Source organism: Cyphomyrmex costatus, unplaced genomic scaffold (genome assembly GCF_001594065.2).
Source record: "Cyphomyrmex costatus isolate MS0001 unplaced genomic scaffold, Ccosl1.0 scaffold655, whole genome shotgun sequence".
Classification (NCBI taxonomy): domain Eukaryota; kingdom Metazoa; phylum Arthropoda; class Insecta; order Hymenoptera; family Formicidae; genus Cyphomyrmex; species Cyphomyrmex costatus.
This window is the reverse complement of record NW_017280217.1, coordinates 24,210-37,646: the sequence shown is the minus strand read 5'-3', so window position 1 is coordinate 37,646 and position 13,437 is coordinate 24,210. Positions and strand designations below refer to the sequence as shown.

At 34.1% G+C, this 13,437-nt stretch overlaps 1 protein-coding gene across 1 annotated transcript; it reads right to left on the bottom strand.

Moving 5' to 3' along the window:
* Positions 1–3,252: 3,252 nt before the first annotated feature.
* Positions 3,253–13,394, bottom strand: svr (Carboxypeptidase D svr). The gene is made up of 16 exons (XM_018547559.1): positions 13,275–13,394; positions 12,528–13,048; positions 12,212–12,456; positions 11,945–12,100; positions 11,615–11,790; positions 11,368–11,515; positions 11,171–11,265; positions 8,746–9,245; positions 7,807–8,283; positions 7,441–7,715; positions 6,945–7,119; positions 6,495–6,874; positions 5,460–5,601; positions 3,880–5,359; positions 3,632–3,805; positions 3,253–3,517 (listed from the first exon to the last, which is right to left on the bottom strand). Exons 2-16 carry the CDS (start codon positions 12,990–12,992, stop codon positions 3,399–3,401), a joined length of 5,007 nt encoding a protein of 1,668 aa, XP_018403061.1. The 5' UTR covers positions 12,993–13,048; positions 13,275–13,394; the 3' UTR covers positions 3,253–3,398.
* Between the last annotated feature and the right edge of the window lie 43 nt (positions 13,395–13,437).

Here is a 13,437-nt window from a genome sequence, read left to right as displayed (position 1 = left end):
GAGTGGATTGTCTTCGGGAGAGCCCACAAATTTTTCACAATCTGGTGAACTCTATAAACAGTTGTTTGCAATGTGTGATTGAAAAGAATGGCTATTGGATTGAATATTAAATGTAAATATTGTAATCTTTAATTGTAAATATTGTAATGTAGAAACTAGTAATTAAAATTGTTTATTATTGTTAATATTATATACATATTGTTTGGATTCTATCATATATAAAGGATACCCATTTATAATATTGTCCTCTTCAGCCAAAATCTTAAAAAACTTAAATTATTCTTGTTGAAAATTTCTTCTTGTTTCCATTTGTAAAAGAAGAAAAATGCACAAAGATATTTTTCCTTAATCTTATATAAAAATTTAAATAAATATAAAAAGACAAAATGCAAATGATAAATATTGTAATAAACTGATCTGATAAAATTATAAGCCGTAAATAATTAAAAATTTGTTTACATTAAAAATGCACAAAGATTTTTTTCCATAATTTTTTATAGAGTTTTAAATAAATACAAAAAAGAAGAATAGTAACTTATCTGATAAATTATGTGTCGTAAATAATTGAAAATTTGGTTATGTAAATATATTTTTAAACGAACTTTACGACTGTCAACAGTGTCAATAAAACTTTAATCACACACATTCGAGGTGTCACGAACACGGGCTATAAGGTTGAAGAAATTCGCGCAATTTCGCCGGCTGATTACGATTTATCTACTATAGCCATGAATATGAAAACGACCGAGAAAGTAAACGCGATGCTTCAACAGTGAATGTGACGTCATAGGGTTGGAAGGCATTAATTGCGCGAACTGTACCTCTAGTTACAGTACCTAGGTACTGCACAACACTGGTCATTGGTCGATTTCTACGCCTACTCCTTAATCCACTACTACTACTGCCCATTGTAGAATGGGCTTCAACCAATCACAGTCAAATTATGCCAAGAAAATGTTCGACTGTGATTAATCAATTTTAAAGCCCGATCTACAATTGCGTAAACGTAGTTGTAAGAATTGACCAATTAAGTTGAATACAAGAAGAATATCCAACTGTGATTGAAGGATTCTTACAACTACACAACTATGTTTACACGATTGTAGAATGGGCTATATGAACAAAATTTATGATTTGTTACAACACGAGTGTTACAATTCTGTATACGGAATTCTAATTTATACAACTTTGTGCACAATGAAAGAGAATTAATACAAGATTATTTCGCAGCTCATTACAATTGTAAATATTCTTAAACAAAACTAGTCAACGATCTGAAAAATTACGGCGTACATTACTATCATAGGAATAAATGTTTATCAATTCTAAATTCTAGAGACCTATATGTATATATACATAATTGACTTACATTTTGTATGTAATATAACATAAAACTAATGATCCCCAAGTAAAACACGGTTCTTTCGGCATTTTTCTATCTTGTGAAAGATTCTGATATAAAATTTTGTGATATATTTACATCTATAAACATATTTAGTTTAACAGAAAAAGGACCCCGCATCATTCTTATGAGAAAATGTCTTTCTGCAGATTTGGCTAATTTTGGATATGTGTTGTAGTTCTTTTCATTCTGAACAAATATCCCAATGAGGACACAATTTGATTCTATGAGCCGTTTCCGCATTACAACCCTTGAAAGGTCCAGATTCGGTCGAATGTACATGCGAATGTGTCAGTAGAAGTAAGGACTATTCTTTATAGTTGTTTTCCACTTACACACAAGTGATACTGAGTCTAAAGTGAGCTGAGTATAAAATACTCAGATTAATGACGTCACTACTTGCTTATTTAGGTAAAATTAACAAATAACAACACAGGTTTATAACCTCACTTTTAAAGTGAGTCTACGAGACTCAATAAAGCACACGGTCTCGATCTTGTGCAATTTGTAGGTAAAAACTCAGTTGAATCTCACTTCTCAGAACGCAAAAGGAACGCGCATTCAACTGAGTTATGACGTCACAAGTGAGAATTATCTGAGAATCGGAATAAATCGAAAGCAACTTTTATTTCCGTAGTATTTAATGATTCCAAACCCTCTCTGATTATGTGTATGCGTGTGCGCTCGCGTGTATTGCCGTGTATGTTGGTAATGACTTATATACTTGCGAATACTACACTGTATTTGAACATGTTAAATCTGAATCTTTCAAGGATTGTAGCGAAGAAACGGCTAATAGGATCAAGTTGTGCCCAATTGAGACATTTATTCAGAATAAAGAGAACTACAACATATCCAAAAATTAGCCAAATTCGCAGAAAGATATTTTCCGGTAAGAATGGTGCGGGATTCTTTGTTTATTTTAAAATAAATTGTGATAATTTAACAATAAAACTTAATCCTTTATAGGTATTATAATTTACTGCTCTAATTTTCTAAATATTGTAAGTATCAAAAGGAATTGTTAATTGTAAGTAGCAAGTACCAAATACTTATTAGTATATTAGATTATTAGAATGACCTGCATACGGAAGTATCTGCGAAAATTATGATTAATGTGCAGAAATTATTCGTTTTATGTTACAAATGTAATAAAATATTGCTGAAATTTAAATCATTTTAAGAAAAATTCGATTTCTCTTTTCCTTAGGAATACATTACTTCATATAATTTTAACTGAAAAAAAGGACGAAACACTATATATATGTATAAGTAAATCCTAGCTAACATTAAATAAGAACGTTAAATATCTGTCGTCATTTGTGTGTGTATGTGTACGTGTGTGTGCGTGTGCGCGCGTGCGTGCGTGTGTGTTGATATAATATATACAGTAATTCTGAACAGTGAGGGGCTGCGCAGAATCATAGGAACAGAGAACAGAGAATAAGAATTTCAACCTATCAGAAATCATGTACTGTGGAATAAACAGTGGGTATTCCATAGTACATGATTTTTGATAGGTTGAAATTCTTATTCTCTGTTCCCTGTTCCTTTTATTCTGCGAACCCCTGACATTTTTCTTTTACATTCATTCTTGTGAAAGTTAACAATTTGAAAAGTCCTCTCTCTATGCTTTCTTTCATTTAAAACACTGATATAATTTTCTATGTATGTGTTTACGTATATATAATTTCTTACACAATTCTAAAAAATTGCATTCTGTTTCTTTTAAACATTTATACGATATATTTACAAAAAATAATATAATTATCATAAAAAATAACACGATTCCTTCTAATATAAAAATATACAATAAAAATATAAGTACGTATTCCATAGTTGGACCCTGATTGTTACTTTCGTAAATTTCAGCATTTTAAAATTACTTTTATCTTATTTTCTTTTTACCGAAAATTTGTTTAAACTATATAAAATACGCTAAATTTACCGCGTGCGTTGTACAGTTGTATATCGTTTAGCATACAAAAACGTTCTGTCACGTCTGTCTTGGTATTGTATCACTCCATTCAGGCCGAATAAATTCCAAATCGCTGCCATCGTCGGAACTGTTGTCGAAATATGGCATGGTAACTTTATTATCATTTGATGAATATCCTGACGGATTACAACAAGAATTAGGACAAAAATTAGAATTAGAATGATAAGATTATTTATAAAATTGTTTCTAAAAACTATCCTCTGAGTGTTATGGCATACTGATATAATTACCGTCTACTGGTCTTCGAAATATCTCAACTTCTTTCTCGTCGTCATCAAAGAAGCTGCCACCATCTTGCAATAAACTAAACGCATATCCCTTTCTGCTTTTCTCTTTGTCTTCCGAAGCTTGACATCTCGCGCAGATACATATGCAACACAACACAATACCAAAACATATCATACCTGCAATCGGATTATGTTATTATAAATCTTCATCAATCTAGTAAGTTTTATTAAACATCTCGCAACTGACTTACTCGTTATTATAATGAATACTAGTCTAGGTATTCCTATGATACTGTCATCGTGAACGAGCTTGAATATTACTCTTAAGTATTTCTTCGCTTCGAACATGGGTGTGGAGACAAGTTTGGTTTCCGCATGATATCCAGGCGCTGTGGCTGTTATATTGTGATTTCCAGGAGGCAATAAAATTGAATAGAAGCCTGATTTGCTGTTTTCAATTAGATGCGGTGACATGTCGTAAGACAAGACAACGTTTTCAATCGGTTCGTCCTCCTCATTGGTGACGTATCCTCTTACACCTTTCTTTATTTCCTCTATGCAGGACAGTAAACTATCTTTGTTCTCCTGCCACACGACGATCGAGTAATCATTGGTGCAGCAGGTGACGTACACGTCCATCATTAAAGTGCTTGTGTGGAAATAGGCGTAATCCATTAAAAGATGATCTCTTTTTCCGCCAATTCCCTTAGCTGCATGTATCACACTGTTATCATCGATGTTGGAATCCTGTTCGCATTTTGTGCTTGCAGACACTTTGTCTGCTCTCGCATTGGCGTACACTGAGGCCAAATGTTGCAATAAATCCTCATCGTCGCTCTCGTACTTTCGTTCGCGTACCTTTCCGTAGTCATGACCGAACGGAATTTCAATATGACGCGACCCACTATTGAGATTTACAGCTAACACAGCATTTACATCTTTAAACCAGTCTACAATCCATTTCGTTTCTCCATTCAGTTTTTCGTAAATTGGAAACTGCAAGCCTTTTAGTTGCGGCGAGCAGATGGTATTCTCGTTGGAATCGAATGAGAATTCTGGAACTATATATATGGAGAAATCATCTACGTAACGCATAATCGTAGTATTTTGCTTATAATTATCCAAAAGATATGAGGCGAAATGTAAGAGCATCCCGGCAGTCACTGGTTCCGCCCGTAGAATGCCGGCCGAAAAAATGATGGCAGGTCGCTCTGTTTGTTTCTGATCGTTATTAGAACCGATCTCTAAACATATTATCTCGTTATCCTTCACAGTTTTGCCGATGCTATGCAAGGTCGTCTGTTGCGGATACTTTGCATTCAATTCGGTTAAAGCGCGGTTGACGAAGCTCGGCTTCTCGGGTAACTTCTTGTGGTCAAGCGACGGCGTTTTCTTTTCTTCTAATTTAACGTCGATACTTGTTATGCTTTGTTGTTGCACAACAACTTTCAGCACCTGCGTAACGTATCCATTGCAAGAAGTCGTTAAGGTGTATTCACCGGGCACTAAAATCATTTTGAAGTAAGCCATGTTGTGCGATACGCCGTAGATTCTTTTTCCAATCTCGATAGTGGCCTTTCGAAGCGGAGCACCATATTTGTTCGTTATCATCACGCGGATTCCGGTCGTGAGACTCCGCACAAGTTCCATAAGTGATTGCAGATTCTCACGCCAAATGGTGGAAATCTGGTCTGCGGGCGGATACTTGCAGCACGATAGACTTATGCTCATCTACAAACAGGCACAAACAGATATTTAAAACATTTATCAATGAATTTTATTATAAATATATAAAAAGAAAAATGTATTTAAATGAAAAAGTTATGCCTACTACTGGCATGCCGTAAATGCGCTGTATGAAATTCGTTAAATGTTGTGTATTGTTGTTTGGATGGCTGCATATTTCGCTGTCTCTCGAATACTCGTAGGCACGGGCGAGCTTTCTAAACGTGTTCAGATTGTCGTCTGAATAACTAAAGAACAAAAATTAATTAGGGACAATCCATGCTAAAGAACTCCACACTAATCCTATGTAAAATTGGATCCCGGTGAAATCAAATCGTTTTCTCATATGTTGTAGCTTGTATGACCTGTTAAACAAAACGTATAAATTTTAACATAAAAAAATAAACAATTTTCATGTTTGATTCATCTAAATTGCTGACATCTCACCATAAAACCACTCTTATGAGATTAGATTCCTATCACGTCCATGTCATTCGTCCTGAGTTATGCTAACAATAAGAGTAGGGAATTATACTACATATTCTGTAACAGTATCGTTTTATACATGTGAACATGTCCTTGGACATTTTATATGATAGTATTTTATATGATAGTAATTATATAGGATATTATATATGACACCATATATAATTATACAAGGAACATAAAATGTCTCGAGACGGCAAAATATCTCGAAAATTATAAGTTTTTATAAAAAAATGTTTTAGATAAAAGTTGTAGAGTTTTTAAAAAGGCCATTGGCTTCATCAGTTTGACTTTAGGTGGCGTTGCCAAGGTCATGACAAGGTCCATACGGATTTTTTAAGTGAGAACCCCCCCACTTTTTCTTTAATTTTCTTACAGTCCTTGTTGAGACCTTTTCAAAACACTATACTTTTATTCATTTTAGGTCAGCCGTTTAAAAGTTATTGAGCATTTTATGATGAGATGTCAGCAACTTTAGATGAATCAAACACGAAAACTATTCATTTTTTTGCGCTAAAACTTATATATTTTGTTTAGCAGGTCATAAGCTATAACATATGAGAAAACCATTTGATTTCACCGGGATCCAATTTCATATAGGATTAGTGCGGGGTCCTTTCTTTACAATTTATGCTTATAAATATCACTGCATTACCTGATTTTCGAGGCACCACCTCTTAGTATCACAACAACATCGTAATTTTCAGTCTGTAACATTGTCTTAAACGCATTCGTAACTCTATCTGTTTGCTTAGACGTATCAGTGCTCTCTTCTAATAACTTGTTTCCTACTTCGTCGTTGACTACAGGATTGCAATCCTCACTCTTCTCTACGTTATCGAATCCTGGATCGATACCAGGAATGAAATGCAGCATAGCGTCACTCAATATCCTCTGAATAGGTGGATTACCAATTTGATTTCCTTTGAGGATATGTGTTGCCAAACGTAATAGAATTTCCCTACCCGCCGGCTGGGAAGCAAACAGTCCTCCTATCAATGCAATGCGAAATTTATTTTCATCAGGTGATCCCATCTGGAAAGAACAAATTTTAATTAAATACAGAACATTTATAATGGCTAAATATATTATCGTTCAAACTCACGTCATGCGTGATTTTCAGTGAATGAATAGCCATGCTGATTAATGAATCACCAGCTAAAAATTCGGCGGTTTCAGACTGATGATTTTCCAATTGGCTGAATCTAGCGTTCAAGTCAGAATTTTTTAAATATCCATTCTGCAAGTTTACTCTCAATCCAAAATCATATGCGGATGACCTAGTAGGGATATTCGTACAAATAATTAATTTTCTTAATACTTTTTACATTCCAGAAAGCACATATAGATACAATATTGCGATACAATATAACTACTTGAAGAAACACGCAGGGTTGTGATCTTTCATTAAAACTGGCTTGAATTATCTTTATGAGAAAGATTTGAACATAAAACATATTCTAAATAATTTAAGAAGTTTATTGATAAACCTACTATGTACTCAACTTCTACTTTACTGAGTATATATTAATTTTTCATATTACGCGCATATATTAGATCGTAAATATATATTAAATTGTACTTTAAATAAATAATTATACCAATGTAAAGGGTCGTCACGCATTAACGTAAAGTCCAAAGTTACTTCTCCATCCCCGGGATTTTTGCCATATGGTGGTACTTCGATATTCTGAGTAAGTGTTTCGTATCCCATTGCGCTGACAGTTATGTTATATCGCCCCGGTATCAATAGCCGCCAATAATCGCCCCTTTCAGCAGTGTAAATATCGTGTTTAATACCTCCAACCGAGATCTTTGCATGGGGTATAGGGGTGCCGATAGATGAACTCACTATGCCGTGCACACCTTTTCGAGACTGCGGAAAAGAAATATTATAAAATTATCACATTGAAAATGAACATTATCAAGATATATTTCTTCAACTATTAGCTTCTCCTAAACTATACCATTTCGATGAAACGCAAAAGAGGCTCCCTGTTCTCCAGCCAGTAATTTGGTAAGTCGCTGGCGTTTGGAAACTTTGTGCATCCGATCTCCAGGGTGATCTCAAAATCATTACTGTGGAAATAATTGTAATCTTGCATGCCGCCGGACACGGAATACCAGGCGGCACCATTCGTTATACCTTCCGGGAAACGCTCCTCAAGGACTGTCTTCGTACCGTAAGGATTGTTCACTATCGGCGGACACGGCTGACCGAGATGCATGCGGGGATGGGCATTGGAATATATCAATGCCAGCATCCGAAAGACATCATTATCTGGACTTAAATTCGCGACGTTGGACCCCAAGTCCTCCGGTCCGTCGTCATAAGGATAATTCGCGACTAACGCTCCCCCGTGAAGATTAGCAGAGAGTACGAATGGAATTTTCGCTATCCAATCCATCACTGCTTTAGTCTCAGGTTGCTGATACTGATTGAGCTGTAAAATGTAGCCAAGTTAGCGCGATGTGTTTTAATTGTACAAATCGTTAAATGCAGATTGATTCGTACTTATATATTTAATAGTTAAAATAAATCTAGAAACTAAATAAAAAGAAAATGTTATATAAATTATCGCAACGCGTACTTTATAGTGAAAAACGCGAGCATATATTTTATTTTTTTAATAATTCGATAAATATAAGGCTTAAACAACTTATTCTATTATTTTACTCCAAAAGACATTTTGAAGTAACAATCAAAATATTTATATTCATCTCTTTAGTCAAAGCCTTATATAAAAGATTAAATAAGAGTTGTATTATACGATGCTTTGTCTAATTTTTCAAGTGTCGTTCAAAATGAAATGACTAATATATAGAAATAACGAGATAATAAATAAATTGATAAATGTAATAAATATAAATGTAAAAAATATGGTTCTAAAATCGAAATAACGTACATCATTGGTTACGTAATAATCGGGAAAGTTTCTATTAAGATCTACATCCATCGCATTCGCTCTGCCTCTTATCCCGTAAACATCGCCTTCTTTGGAGATCTCATATCCGTCAGGATTCATACTCGGTAGCACGTGGAGCCTAATGGTCTCCACTATCCTTGTGATTCTTATGTCAGTGCCGTAGTTTTCGCAGAGATATCTCAGCAGTAGCAATAGCATTTCCCTGCCGATTACCTCGTTCCCGTGCATATTCCCGACGTACTTTACCTCCGGTTTGTCGGGATTGTGAACACCGGGATCCTTTGTGATCTCCATAACGTACAGCTCACGACCCTGCACGGAAGACCCTATGCTGTACAGCCTCGTAATATTGGGATAATTCGCGCTCAAATCCTTTAGATACTTCTCCATTGCGATGTAGTTGTGATGCTTGAACTCCACGGTATAATAAAAGCCATACTCGTCGATGGATCTTACTGTTTCGTCGACTGTATTTTCTCCTGCATCGTACGAATATACAATTCAATCATTATTGCTGTCAAAATCAAACGTAGAGTTTTCAATGAAATAATCATTATTCATGATAAAATATGTTCGTGTATAATCGCACACAGATTTAATACTACAAATAATGCAAAACAAGAGATGGGTATGTTATAAAACACAAGGTATAGAGAAAATGAAAAGGATGAGATAAATAATAAGATGTGTATAAAAATAATATACATAGTCTGTCAACACATAATAGGAAAAGGATAAATATTGAGTAAGATACTCATTGTTCAAGACGAAAAACAATGTTTTTATTTCTGGTTTTAATTAATACATACTTGTAAGGAAAATATTAGAACATACATTGTTATACAAATTATATGATATATCGGTCACTGACATGTACTCACACCGAGATTTACATTTATATTAGTATAGTTTCTAATACAATAGAATGGGTATTGGCAGTACTATGTATCTCACATGGTAAAACACAGTACATCTGTTTCTTTTTTCCTTCACATTTTGTATATTTACTTTGTACGAAAGAAAATAGACAAAACATCGTGTTGTCACGTATATTTACCTCCAAACATCATTTACAGAATGTCAGCCAAAATCTATGTTTTCAGCTAATCTTGTCAAAAACAAAAAGTTAAATAATTAGATATTGTCAGGAAAAATTAAAATCTTTAAAAAAAACCTTCATTTAGATTTGTACATATCAATATATATTGATATATGTATGATGTATGTATATATATATATATATATATATATATATATATATGCGCGCGCGCGTGAGTGTGTGTGTGTGGCAACACATTTTTTTATATATTTGTTTAGTAATTTGTTTAGCAAAAAATAGTTGCCTACTAATAATTGTTTAATGTTTTTTCTGTTTATTGAAGAAAAATATACAACAGTTCTTGTACTCATAAGTACATATTTATAAAAAAGAAATATAAAGTTTATATCGTTATAAGTCATAATCTCTGCACAGTTGTACGATATGTTCAATCAGTTAATTTGTCCGTTTATGTAATGATATTGTAATATACTACTTTCCAATTTGCAAACAGGGCATTATATTTATCTTTGTTAGACATAATGTCATATTGTTTAATTAATCTTAACTGTGATCACGGAATGTTTACATATAACATATGTCATAATGAAATAAATTTGAATAAAACAATATATCAAGATAAAACGTATATGGTAGAATAAATACATGCCTTATGTCACAAACTGGAATATAGTTAAAATATTTTCCTTATTTATTCAGATATAAACTATAACAAAAATATATTCAAAATCCTTATTCCCTTCCTCTGCTATATTCATTTCTCCATACCTTGTGTCTATATATGTATTATCTATTTCCTCTCCATCTCTGTATTATCTATTTCCTATTACTTAAATCTAATAAAATAATTAAAAATATACACGATGTCAAAATATGTCAGCAAACAAATAAGAGATTCTGCAGTCATAAATTATTAAAGATGGGTATATCCGAATTTTGTAATATTAATTCGCTAAAACAAAACAAAAATCTTACTAAAACAAATCAAATAATAAAAACTCTAATATTATTTTAAAAAATAAATAATAAATGTTTTTTTAATAAAAAATACTTATAAAATAATTTGCTAATAAAGAAATCGTAATGTCACAATATAAAAAAATGTATAAGTTAAAACATAAATTAATGAATTATGTGGTTAGTAATAGTTTAAGCCATTATAGACAAAAACATAGATATTAGATAATTAATATAGCCGTGATAGTATTGTTGAGTAATTTAAATGTTATTCAGGTGTAAATTAGTAGTCCTGGTCATTGTAATCGTCTAATATCAGCTTATAGAACTCAGATAATCTATTATTAAAAGCTGGTATTATTTGTGGATAATTTATGTCATTTTTACCTTGTTCATATACTTCTTTATCGCTTAATGTAAAATTAACAATCGTCGGTGAGCTTTCTAATACATTTACATTTACTGGTTCACTGGGTTCATATCTGAATAGAAAACAAAATACAATAGAAACCGATATGCTAAAAATAGTCTTTAGCCGACATGACATATTGAATATTAAGTTTAAGAATCATGTGATTACATACCCCCATGCGACACAATAAATTGAATAAGTTCCTGGAAGCAGTAAACGCCAATACTCGCCGTTGACCGTTGTTGTTACATTATGATTTATTCCTTCTACAACAATGTTTGCTTTTTCAATTGGTCTACCATCTTTACTGAATACAAAACCTGCAAATGTGTGTGTGTGTGGAAAATTAAATACACTGTAAAATCTCTTCCTGAAATCTTACGATAAAAACGACTATGATATTAATATATGAATGTCACCCTTTACTCCAATATGAACTTGTTCCAAATATTTAATCAGAGATTCTTTATTTAGTAACCACTGTTCCGGTATGGTTGAACCTGGTGGATATTTACAGCAACTCAATTCAAACGTTATGTCAAATGCGTTGGAGCGGGCATAATTGTAATCCTGCATTCCACCAATTACTTCGTACCTATCGACAAATTCAATACATTTTGAAGTTTCTGTCAATACAAAACTAAGAGTTTCGAAAAATTATATTAAAAATCAGTTTTTTATCTCTGATTAATATTTACAATCATTCAATTCAAATGTTATTCTAAACACAGTAATATGTTCATTGTTACCAGTATGCTCCATTTGTAACACCACCTCGGAATATTTCTGGTGGACAAGCATTACCTCTACGCATTAATGGATGATTATCCGCATAAACGTGAGCGAGATACTTGAATAAATTATCGTCTGGGCTTTTACTTTCTATGCAGCACGATCTTGAGATACTGAAAGAACACATCTTGTCAGATAACAAACAGAACTTTGTAAACAGAATGATGTAAGAAGCAACTTAACAACATATAACACAGTTATCGCGATGACAATTGTATAATAACCCAGAATCATATGGATAGCTAGCAACTACAGCACCACCATGAAGATTTCCAGAGAGGACAAAAGGCTCGTTGGAGATCCAAGTCATCATAGCCACAGTTTCACTCTGGCGACCATTGAGAATAGAACTATCCTTACTGCGATGGTTGAATTTTCTGTCAAATTGATCGGGGAAGTCCCGATTTAAGTCAACGTGATTGGCGTTCTCTCTGCCAGAGAAGTCATCATTGGAATCACATTTACCTTCCTGAAATGCAAGAATGTTTGAAATTTGTGTGTGATCTTGGAATAATTCTGCAGCACGACTGAAAATCTTACCACTGATTTTTCAAAACCGTCTGGATTCATGGAGGGCATTAAGTAGATATCCGTCTGGTTTACTAGCCAGGTGATACGATCGTTTTTGCCATAGCTGTCTAGGAGATACTGGCCGAGAATGATGAGCAACTGTCTACCCACGACCTCGTCACCGTGCATGTTGGCGACGTATTTGACCATGGGTTCGCCAGGGCTACGCTTCCCGACATTCTCCGAGATTTCCAGGACAAGGAGTTCACGGCCCTCCACTGACTTCCCGATGGACAGCACCCGTGCCAGATTCGGATATCGGTTCGCCAGGGAATCAAACAGTCGCCGTAAATCCTCATAATGTATATAAGACGTGGTGACATAGTCGCCGTCCCGCGGTTGCTCGGCGACGTTCAACGCATAGCCGTTCGCTAGAGTAGCGATCGCGGCGCAGACAAGCGCGAGGATGACAACGCCGCGACGTAGGCTGTCCATTTGCGGGACCGTTTTATTTTTCTCTTGGGTGTGCGCTTTCGGATGAATTGTCGTCACTACATTGAAAAAAATTTTGGTCCAATAAATAATCAATCAATATTCGACTTATTAATGTTATTTACATTAATCAATGTCCATATTTATTCATTGATACAATAACTGAATTCATTTACATAATTATATATTCATTCTTGCAATAAATTCTAGTAATAGTTTTATAACCTAAGAGTTCATTGGACCAATTTTCATTAATTAAAAGAATATTTTGTTGTATTTACGTACATTTTTGGTTCAGTGTACCTTGCGCACACCTGGCTGTAACTACCTCGAGGAAGACTGTCAAAGGTTCATATCACGGATATGTTCCCTTATCCTTCCGCATTTATACACAGTGCTGACGTCCGCACGTCAGATGAGTGGGCGAAGCCTTGACGGGGGACGAGGG

Coding starts and splice junctions, on each gene's coding strand:
- svr (XM_018547559.1), bottom strand. CDS start 12,992: ATGGACAGCCTACGTCGCGGCGTTGTCATCCTCGCGCTTGTCTGCGCC. Junction 11,791..11,944: donor GTTACAAATGGAGCATACTG/GTAACAATGAAC, acceptor ATTTGTCGATAG/GTACGAAGTAATTGGTGGAA. Junction 5,360..5,459: donor GCATTTACGGCATGCCAGTA/GTAGGCATAACT, acceptor GCCTGTTTGTAG/ATGAGCATAAGTCTATCGTG.